General features: G+C 42.5%; 1 protein-coding gene across 4 annotated transcripts in view; it reads right to left on the minus strand.

Moving 5' to 3' along the window:
• TCEA1 (transcription elongation factor A1) overlaps positions 1 to 11147 on the minus strand; it is a 51156-nt gene extending 40009 nt beyond the window's left edge. For 2 of the 4 annotated variants that reach the window (XM_008072388.2, XM_008072387.2), the window contains exons 1-2: positions 3934 to 4048; positions 448 to 510 (exon numbers count right to left, since the gene is read on the minus strand). In XM_008072388.2, coding sequence (XP_008070579.1) covers positions 448 to 510; positions 3934 to 3942 — 72 coding nt within the window. In that variant the 5' untranslated portion in view covers positions 3943 to 4048. Of the gene's footprint in view, positions 1 to 447; positions 511 to 3933; positions 4049 to 10847 lie in introns of those variants that run through there. The other 2 variants (XM_021706108.1, XM_021706109.1) reach the window with 2 other exon arrangements.
• Between the last annotated feature and the right edge of the window lie 251 nt (positions 11148 to 11398).

Genomic DNA, 11398 nt, shown 5'->3' on the forward strand with positions numbered 1-11398 from the left:
CTTTCTCTCTCTGTCCCCGCCACTCTCTTGCTCGCTCGCTCTCTCTCTCCTTCTCTCTTTCTCTCACACTCTCTCGCCCTCTCTCCCCCTCTCTCTTTCCTCCTCTCTCTCTCGCTCTCTCTCTCTCTCACTTTTCCTCGGTTACAGTCCCTTCCTATAACTGCCCGTTTAATAAATCTCTTGGTCTTAGCCAGGTGTGGAGTCATCACTGGCGCCGAAATCCTTTCAAGTGGCCACTGCACTCCAGTTTGGGCAACAGAGTGAGACTCCAACTCAAAAATAAATAAATAAATAAAAATAAATCAAATTTAAAAAATTAAAAACAGAAGTTAATAATGGTTTGTACATTATGAGTATATTATAACAACTTATATTGGGAATAAAAATGTTTCAGTATTTTATGACAACTACCTAATCAAAACCTGTGATGCATGTAGGCACCCATACCTGTAATAATTCCAGGGTCATAGGAATATTCTTAAGTTCCTTCAGCAAATCCAGTGCACCAGCCTATAAAATAAAATAATATCACATTGAACTCCCAAGACAGTAGAGCAGGAACTAGTCATACATTTAAACTTATGATTCCTACCCATACCTCATCATGGCTCATTTATTCACAAGATCAACGACACATATATACACATACACACAATGTCATTCAAATGGAGGTGGAACGCCCAACAGAGGATCATAAAATCCATTTACTTGGTGACGGCCAGCACTTGTAAAGCAATTGATAAGTATTGTTTTCTAAAAGTTTATTTACTTTCTCTTTTCTTTTTTTTTTTTGAGACAGGATCTCACTCTGTCTCCGAGGCTGGAGTGCAGTGGTTCAGTCACTGCTTACTGCAGCCTTGACCTCCTAGAATTAATCTTCTTGCCTCGGCCTCCCAAGTAGCTAGAACTATAGGCACACACCACCCACACCCAACTAATTTTTGTGTTTTTTATTAGCGTCTCACTAATTTGCCTAGGCTATTTTCAAACTCCTGGCCACCTCAAGGAATCCAACCTCAGTCTGCGAAAATGCTGGGATTAAAGATGTGAGTCACCACACCCAGCCTGTTTTCTGAGTTTATTTTTAATAATATTTATTAATGTGTGTGTACATGCCAGGCACAGTGGCTCATGCCTGTAATCCCAGCACTTTGGGAGGCAGAGGTGAGAGGACTGCCAGAGCCCAGAGGTTTAAGACCAGCCTGAGCAACTTGACGAGGTCAAAAAAAAAATTGGCTGGGCATGGAGGTACATGCCTGTAGTCCCAGCTAATCAGAAGGCTGAAGGGAAAGGATAGCCTGAGCCCAGGAAGTCAAGGCTTCATGGCTGCACGTGGCCTGGACAACACAGTGAGACTCTGACTCCAAAAAAAGAAAAAGTGTGTGTACCTAGTAGAAACATAAAACTTCCTACTGTGGGTTATAACATACCCCAAATTTCCATGGAATTACCCGCCTGAGAAAGGAGCTAACTCTGAGAAAGCTGAAGTAGGGGTCAGTAGATGCTGCAGCCTCTCTAGCATTTACTCACACACAGGGAGACTGAGAAACTTAGCTAGAGTCTTCATGAAGTCTGCCTGTACCTCACTGGTCTGTCACAAGAATGCTGCTGTCTACCCGGTTCTCTGCATAGCAGCAAAGAGTAAATCTAAAAGAAAACTGAGAATAATTAAGATACTTGATAGGTTCAAAGGCCTATCTGCTGCCAATTCCCTTCTAGAGTTAAAAGCTCCCATGTAGATGAAGAGAGAACAAAATAAGGCTCATGGAAGAATTACAGAAACCACCTGAAGTTGAGAGGAATTAAAATTAGATAAGAAGCAACAGCACCACCTATAGCTTGTGGCCAAATATTTCAATCTGACATTCATTTAATCCACACATAATATTTCATCTAATCTAATTCATTCACTTAATCATATTTCATTTAGTCTAACATTTCTTTAATGTACTATATTTGGACACATCATTTTTTCACATGTCAGCAATAAAGAAAAAACTATTAAGCTATGACACTGTGTTCTTATAACATCTTTTTACTTTTGATACTGAAAGAATTCTTTTAGACTTGGAATTTTTATCTTACATAAATTGGCTAAGGTATTCCTAAAAGTACTTCACACTCAGAGTCCGATGCTTCAGAATCATTTTTTGACTCAGACTCAACAATATGTTTTCATCCCACAAAGAATGGTATAGTGACATAGCATTTCTTTCTTTTTTTTTTTTTTTGAGTCGGAGTCTCACTCTGTTGCCCAGCCTGGAGTGCAGTGGCATGCTCATGGCCACCACAGCCTCAACCTGCTGGGCTCAGGTGATCCTTCTTCCTTCTGCCTCAACCTTCCAAGTAGCTGGAACTACAGGCACATGCCACCACGCCCGACTAATTTTTTTTTTTTATTAATTGTAGGGACGAGATCTCGCCAAGTTGCCCAGGCTGGTCTCAAATCCCCGGGCTCAGGCAATCCTCTCGCCTTGACCTCCCAGAGTGCTGGGATTACAGGTTTGAGCCACCGTGACTGGCCTGTGACACAACATTTCATAAAAGAGATAATGCCATTAGCTCTCAGGCTGGCTTTGTAGAGGGCAGAGTTGCTTTTCACCCCACAGCTCTTCACAGCCATTTGGTTCCTCAAGATTCAAAGAGTACTCCACTAATGTCTCTGAGATTTCCTTCCAAGTCAGCGACACTTATCCCATAAGTCTTGATGCTAGGTTTGACATTCTGCCTGTGAAAGAACACCATAAATGGTCATCTGGACAACAATATGTATAATTCATCCTGCTTTCTAAATGATACGAAATGTTATGAAAACAAGGCACCCTAAAAACCATATACCAGAAAAATAAAAATTCCAGAGCATATCTCTCATTATGCACCCCAAAGGAAGAAGAAAACAAAGACTCTCCTGGTACCACTAAATTTCTTGAATATAAACCCAAATAAAAGATTTCAGTCATGTAATTTTCCCATCTAAAGTTGATTTGACAGACAGGCTTGGCTTTGGAGAACAAAACAGCACCAACTTTTTTCTGGCAACAGAGAGACATCATTTAAATTTAACTCAATGTCTCATAAATAAAATTTAAGTTCATGAGAAATCATAGAACAGTTTACTATAAAGGATTTTAATGATATGCTGCCTGAAGATCACATCTCATCTTAAAATTCTATAAATTCTTCCTATTTAGAGGCAACTAAAAACAGTGAAACATTAAAATTATTGAAGAAGAAAATTAACACTGACTTGTAATTTATTACCAAACAATAAATTCTATTTTTGTGAGCAAATGAGGTCCCAAAACCTCTGAAAACCAAGATTTCTAGATTTCTCATAGGTTTTTAATAAACTCACTCAACAGCAAAACCTAATCTCAACATATGTAAAGTTGTTTACGTTCTATTTGTCCCACTTAACATAAGAGCACTGCATTTCACTACAGAAATGTTAAGGTCTGATTACTAGAAATTGTCCAGAACCAGCTGGGGTGTTATGCAATATACAATCTATGTAACAAATTATCTTTATAAAATCTAAAAAATTCGGCCAGGGGCAGTGGCTCACACCTGTAATCCTAGCATTTTGGGAGGCCAAGGCGAGAGGACTGTTTGAGCCTAGGAGTTTGAGACCAGCCTAGGTAACATAGCAGGACTTTATCTCTACAAAAAATTATTTTAAAAATCAACTGGACATGGTAGCACATGCCTGTAGTCCCAGTTACTCAGGAGGCTGAGGCGGAAGCATCACCTGAGCCCAGAAGGTAGAGGTTGCAGTGAGCCGTGATCATGTCACTGCACTCAAGCCTGGGCAACAGAGTAAGACTCCAACTCAAAAATAAAAATAAAATAAAACCTGAAAAATTTGGAATTCCAAAATATATCAGACCCTAAGGATTTTGATTAACAGATTGTGGACCTATATCCTCTACCTACCATGGACATTCTTCTTCTACTCACATCTCCACAGATTTTCTGATTCACTTCTGAACAAGAATCAATCAGAAAAGAAGACAGGCCAGATGTGGTGGCTCACACCTGTAATCCCAGCACTCTCAGAGGCCGAGGCAGGAAGACTGCTTGAGCCCAGGAGTTCTAGAGAAGCCTGGGCAACATAGTGAGATCTCGTCTCTAGAAAAGAGAAAAAAATTAGCCAGGTGTAGTGGCACACACCTGTAGTCCCAGCTACTCAGGAAGCTAAAGCAGAAGGATCACCTGAGCCCAGGAGGTTGAGGCTGTGGTGAGCCATGATCATGACACTGCACTCCAGTCTGGGCAACAGAGTGAGACCCCAACTCAGGAAAAAAAAGGGGAGGGGAGGGAAAAGATAAATAATCACACTTCTAGGAGCTCCTTTACATAATGCCATCTGTCACACGTAAAGTTGATTCTTCTAACATATCAGCAGTGTGACATACGTTTAAGTTGTTTTCCAAGTAGAGGCAATAGATTTGCACTAATTTCGTTACTTTCCCTTTTTACTCAGATCTCTCTGGTGAGACTGGGGTTAGATACACAGGTCATGGCAGAAAGAAAAAGCTAAACGCACTCATGGGATCCAACTATGAACTTTCTCATAATCACACTGTGTTCTAACCAATTAACTCATTCGTGACCACTGACGTGGATTAACGCCATTCCAAATCCTGTTCCTGGTTGCCGCTGACGTGAATTTACCTCATCTCAGAAGACTGTCTTTTCAGGTTTATAATCCGAATAAAAACACAAAGTACGGAATGCTAGTCAGAGTGGTATCTGAGGCAAGTACTGATATGTCTGCAACTTTCAGCTGTATTGTGAAAAAGGTGACAATTTAGAAAAGACTCCCGCGCCTTTGGGAGGCTGAGGTGAGTGGATTGCCTGAGCCCGCGGGTTTGAGACCCGCCTGGGCAGCGAGATCTCATCTCTACAATAAATCAAAAAATCAGCTGGGCGTGGTAGCGCACGCCTGTAGTTCCGGCTACTCGAAAGACTGAGGCGGAATGATCGCAGGAGCCCAGCGGGTCGAGGCTGCGGTGGCCGGGAGCAGCCGCTGCACTCTAGTCTGGGCGACAGAGTGAGACTCCGACTCAAAAAAAAAAAACAAAAAAAGAAAGAAAAGACTATTTCACTTGTGCTTACTGACAGAAATTTACAGCAACCAGCTTCAGATTTTTTTTTCATCTGCAATCAGTATGAGGAAAGTGAAAATTTTACCTATCACAAAAGTGTTAAGATAAGTATTTCACTAAAGGTTCTTTAAGAAATAAGCAACTATGATGATCCGAATGCATCAAACTGGTAAAAATCAGACAATCATGCATTGATTCAGTGACAACAAACTTTATTTGAGAATTACTATTTGCCAGGCATAGTGTGCAATACTTTACATACCTCATCCCATCTTCACAATGAACCCTATGGAAGTAGGTAATCTATTATCTCCATTTTACAGATGAGGAAATTGAAGCCTGCACAAGATCCTATGATTACAAACTAGAAAAGGTGGCAATTATCCCAGTTCTGTCAAATTATACTCTATTGCCTCTCAGCAGATACCCATCAGCACTATGTACCAACCTCTGTCTGCTCTGTGTTGCAGGGAACAAGACAGAAAACCTTTCCGACCGATTTCAGCGAGTTTTAAAACAAACAGAAATCTTAGAACATCCAGCTCAAACCCTTAATTATAGAAAAGAGAGAGAGAGAGAGAGAGACAGGGAGAGAGGGAAGAAGGGAGGGAGGAACTTAAACCCAGAAAAGCAATGTGACTTGCCCAAGGCCATACCGATGAGCAGTATGAACAGCAAAGACAAGACCTAGTCTCCTGACCCTTAAACACTTCTGTCCTTTCCAATCCACTGGTCCACCATCAGTAGTTCTGCTCTGTAAACTCAGGTGAATATCAGTTCCAAACAAGAAGCGTTTATCATCGCCTGCCTTTAAACGTCAAGTCTACTGGATTGCAGCATCTCCTACAGATGATGCAAGAGAAAGAAAGGCTCTAATTTCCAGAGCCAATTTTAGTTCACAGTACTGGCTGAAAAATAAACTACGGTTGTCACATTATTTTATGACATTGTTGGTGTTCCTATCTGCTAATGCAAAAAAGTCCTTTTACCAAACATGGTTTTCAGACTTGCACTGCATGCCCAGTGTATACACCACTGTATGAAACAAACATCCCTCTCCTCAAAGAGATTTAAAAAGAAAGAAGTAATAGGGGATTTACAGTTAAGAATATGGTCTAGGTCGGGCTCAGTGGCTCAGCCAGTAAACCAGCACTTTGGGAGGCCGAGGTGAGAGAACTGCCTGAGCCTGGGGGTTCGAGATTAGCCTGGGCAACCTGGTGAGACTTCTTCTCAACAATAAATCACAAAAACTTGCCGAGCGTGCATGTACTTCCAGCTACTTGGAAGACTGAGGCGGAAGGATCGAGCCCAGCAGGTCGAGGCTCCAGTGGCCACGAGTGGGCCACTGCACTCCAGTCTGGGTGACAAGAGTGAGACTCCAACTCAAAAAAAAAGAATACGGTCCATACATATGACAGCCCAAATCTATGCTCTGTCCTTTCCTACATTTCCTAACTGTAAAATCTTGGGCATGTTATTTGTCCTTTTCAAGCTTCAGCTTCTTTATATTGTAGGTGAGCATAACACACCAACTTCAAGGAATAGTTAACATGGCCAAATGAGGAAATGTTACACAGATGAAGTATCCAAACAGAGGGCCTAATACATAGATGGTCAATAAGGAGTACAAAGATATACAAAGAAACTGTGATTATTTTTTTAAAAGGATGTACAAAGAATTATTTCTACCGTAACAATACACTCAAAGAGCCATAAGGGCATGTTAAGTAAGCATATTTATTAAATTTAATCAATCGAACACCTCTTCATAAGATGTATTATGAGATTTCAAGGTTAAAAAATTGGGCATGGTGGTTCACGCCTGAAATTCCAGCACTTTGGAAGGTGGAGGTAAGAGGATTGCCTGAGCCGGGCTTGGTGGCTCAGCCTGTAATCCCGCACCTTTGGATGGCTGAGGTGAGTGGATTGCCTGAGTCCGCGGGTTCGAAACCTGCCTGGGCAACTTGGTGAGACCTCGTCTCTACAATAAATCAAAATAAGCCGGGCATGGTAGCGCGCGCCTGTAGTTCCAGCTACTTGGAAGGCTGAGGCGGAAGGATCGCCAGAGCTCAGCAGGTTGAGGGTGCAGTGGCCAGGGGCGGCCACTGCACTCCAGTCTGGGTGACAGAGTGAGACTTCAACACACACACAAAAAAAGGAGGACTGCCTGAGTTCAGGGGTTCGAGACCAGCCTGGGAACTTGGCATGACCTCGTCTGTACAAAAATTAGCCAGGTATGGTGGTGTGCACCTGTATTTCCTGCTATTTGGAAGGTTGAGGAGGAAGGATCACCTGAGCCCAGCAGGTTGAGGCTGTGGTGGCCATGAGCATGCCACTGCACTCCAGCCTGAGCAACAGAGACTCTGACTCAAAAAAAAAAAAAAAAACTAAGATGTTATTTTTTTTTTTTTAAGTTAACACTACATTAGAAACATCATCAAAATTAAAAGCTTTTAGCCGGCCTCAGTGGCTCAGCCTATAATCCCGCGCCTTTGGGAAGCTGAGGTGAGCGGATTGCCTGAGCCTGCGGGTTCAAGACCCGCCTGGGCAGGCGAGTCCTCATCTCTACAATAAATCAAAAAATCAGCCGGGCATGGTAGTGCACACCTGTAATTCCAGCTACTCGGAAGGCTGAGGCAGAAGGATCGCCGGAGCCCAGCAGGTCGAGGCTGCGGTGGCCGGGAGCGGCCACTGCACTCCAGTCTGAGCAACAGAGTGAGACTCCAACTCAAAAAAAAAAAAAAAAAATTAAAAGCTTTTATACTTCAAAGGCCATTACCAAGAGTGAAAAAAATCCCCAGAATGGAAGCCAATATTTGCATACCTGATAAGGGTCTAGTATTCAGAACATAAAGAACTCTTACAACTCAATAATCAAATGACAATCCAATTTTAAAATGGGCAAACCTGCAGCACTCCAGTCTGGACAAAAAACAAAACCCTGTCTCTTAAAAAAAGAAAAAAAAAAAAATTGGACAGGCCAGGCATGGTGGGTCAAGCCTGTAATCCCAGCACTTTGGGAGGTTGAGGCAAGAGGATTACCTAAACTCAGGGGTTTGAGACCAGCCTGAGCAACTTGGTGAGACCTCGACTCTACAATAAATAAAAAAATAAGCCAGGCATGGTAGTGCGTGCCTGTAGTTCCAGCTACTTGGCAGGCTGAGGCAGAAGGATCGCCTGAGCCCAGTAGGGCTCAAGTTGAGGCTATGGTGGCCATGAGAGTATCCACTGCGACAGAGTAAGACTCCAACTCAAAAAAAAAAAAAAAAAAAGGCAAAGGACCAGAATAGTCATTTATTTATACAAATATGATATACAAATGCCAAGAAGCAATGAAAACATGCTCAACACTGTTAATCACAAGAGAAATGCAAATCAAAACAACGAGGTATCACTTTACACCCACTAGGAAGGCTGTAATCAAAAAGACAAAAACAAGTTTTGGTGAAGATATGGTGAAACTGGAGCCCTCATACACTGCTACTGGGAGTGTAAAATGGGGCAACCACTTTGGAAGATAGTCTGGCAGGTCCTCAAAAGGTAAACATAGTTTCTATACAACCAAGTAATTCTACTCCTAGGTATACACCCAAAAGGAATAAAAACATGTCCACTCAAACACTTGTTCAGAAATGTTTTTAATCACAAGAGCCAAAAACAAACCCCCAAAAAACTGGAAACATTCCAAATGTCCATCAAATGAATGGACAAAATGTGGTACTCAATATTCACCAGTACAGTGAAATATTACTCAGCAATAAAAAAATGAAGGGCCAGGTGTGGTGGCTCACACCTGTAATCCCAGCACTCTGGGAGGCCAGGCCATCAGAACTGCTTGAGCCCAGGAGTTAGCAACCAGCCTATGCAATATGGTGAGACCTCATCTCACAAAAAATGTGTAAAAATTAGCTGGTGTAATGATACAAGCCTGTAGTCCCAGCTACTTGGGAGGCTGGAGGGTTCACCTGAGGTCAGAAGGTCGAAGCTGCAGGTGAGCTGTGATCCAACGTGGGCAACAGAGTAAGACCCTTGACTCAAAAAAACAAAAAAAATATGAAGTAATGATATATGACATAACACATAAAACATTACACTAAGCAAAAGCCAGTTGCCAAAGACCATATATCACTTAATTTCACTGATATGAAATTTCCCAGGATAGGCAAATACACAGAGACAGAAAGTATATTAAAGTTTGAGGAGCTGATGGTGAGAGGTGGGCACTGAATGGAGAGTGACTGCTTCTTGGGTACGGGCTTTCTTTTTGAAGTGATGAAAATGTTCTAAAATCAGACAATGATAAAAGTTGCACAAACCTGTGACTATATTAAATCAGACCCACTGAGGCCCATAATCCCAGCACTTTGAAAGACCAAGGCAGAAGGACTGCTGAAGCCCAGGACTTCAAGACCAGCATGGGCAATATATCGCGAGACCCCGTCTCTACAAAATATCAAAAAATTTGCCAGGCATGGAGTGTGTATCTGTAGTGTAAGCTCCTCGGGAGGCTGAGGTGGAAGAATCACCTGAGCCCAGGAGGATAAAGCCTCAGTGAGCCATGACAGTACCACTGACTGAACTCCAGCCTGGGCAACAGAGTGAGACCCCAACTACAAAAAAAAAAACACCATTAAAAAAAACACAAAAAACCCACTAAATTAACAGTGGACCTTGAACAGCACAGGTATGACCTGCACAAGTACACTTATAGGAGGACTTTCTTCTGCTTCAGCCACCCCCGTGAGAAAGCAAGACCACCCCTTCTTCCTTCTCCTCTTCCGCAGCCAACTCAACATGAAGGTAATGAGAATGAAGAACTTTAAGATGTTCCATTTCCACTTAACAAATAGTAAATATACTTTCTCTTTCTACGATTTTCTTAATGTTATTTTATTTTCTCTAGCTCATTATTTGTTAAATTGTTGAATACTTAGAAAGACGTTTGTGGGTTGATTATGTATTTTGAGGAGAAGAAAGAAGTGTCACCCTTACCATTTTCATTTTTCTGTGTTTTATCAGCCTGCTTGAATTTCTAGAGGATAGACAACAAAATGAAGGAGACAAACAGTAGAAGAGCCAGACAGTTTTACTGTTCTTTTGGGGGGGACAGGTTTTCATATTGGTAAAATTTTTAACTATCAGAAAACTTAAGTGTGAGAAGAAAAATTAGACTTGAGGACTATCTGTGAAGTTTATCCTCATTCTCTCCCAGACTCACTACTAAAGATATGAAAATGTATTGATAATTTGAGAACTGCAGACGAATGCACCCTTATCTCCCCCGTACTTGCCCACTAAGGAATTTTTCATTTTAAGAAACACCTCTTACAAAGAAAAAAGAAACAACCAAATGCCTAATGTACTAGATAATTAAAGGATACACACCACATCATAAGTCAGAGCAAAAACATTACCCAACAAACGGCTTTTTCCTCTAGGAGTGTCTACTGTGTGAGTCTGGGGAATCTCCAGGAAGAGAGGAAAATTCTCCAGCTGAGCCAAAACAACATGTTCAACCTATCAAATACCCAGAACTCATCGCGGCCCTGGAGAATGAAAGGCCTGAATCAACAGGAAAAACAAATAGCACAGGTAATATCTAGAGCAGGAAACAAACAGGAAACCCCTTAAAGGGCAAAAACTGCAAATGCAGATGAACCGTGTACGGAATGAAACACTTGGGCAATGCACCTGTTGAAGGAAAAGAGGAACAGAGCAGGTCAAGTCTTAAGCACTTACTGTTAACACGAATTCCTGATCTGGCCGTCGTGTGGAAAGCACGCCGTCCGGCAGACAACCTGGCTCCTATCTTGATCCAAACTACACAGTACTTAGTTGAAGCGGGAGCACTTAATCACTCAGACCGACTCGGTCTCTCTATGTGTCACATGGATGCACAGGACGCATCCACGGCTGTGTGTGAGTCGCCCAAGAATTCTGCACAGACGGCTTGAGCTCAAGGGCTGTGCAAATCAGAGCAACTCCTTTCTCATTAGTTCCACGCGGAGTTCTGTTTCACAGACAGAAGCAAATTACTGCAGGTGCACGGAGGGGGCCGAGGCGCTGAGCGTGGTGGGACAGGTTATCTGGGAAGCGTATCCTCATTCTGGGAGAGAAAGAGGCTCTGTGAAGTGTATCCTCATTCTCTCCCAGACTCGCTACTGAAGACAGGAAAACTTACTGATGATGCGAGAACCGCACACCAACGCAGACGGGTCCCAAGCAAGCAGCCGACAGTGGCATGCCCGGGTGGCACGACGCGGCGGAGGCGGCCGAAGGACGACCTCGCA

This window comes from Carlito syrichta, unplaced genomic scaffold (genome assembly GCF_000164805.1).
Source record: "Carlito syrichta isolate Samal-C Ts95f unplaced genomic scaffold, Tarsius_syrichta-2.0.1 Scaffold315145, whole genome shotgun sequence".
In the NCBI taxonomy this organism is placed as follows: domain Eukaryota; kingdom Metazoa; phylum Chordata; class Mammalia; order Primates; family Tarsiidae; genus Carlito; species Carlito syrichta.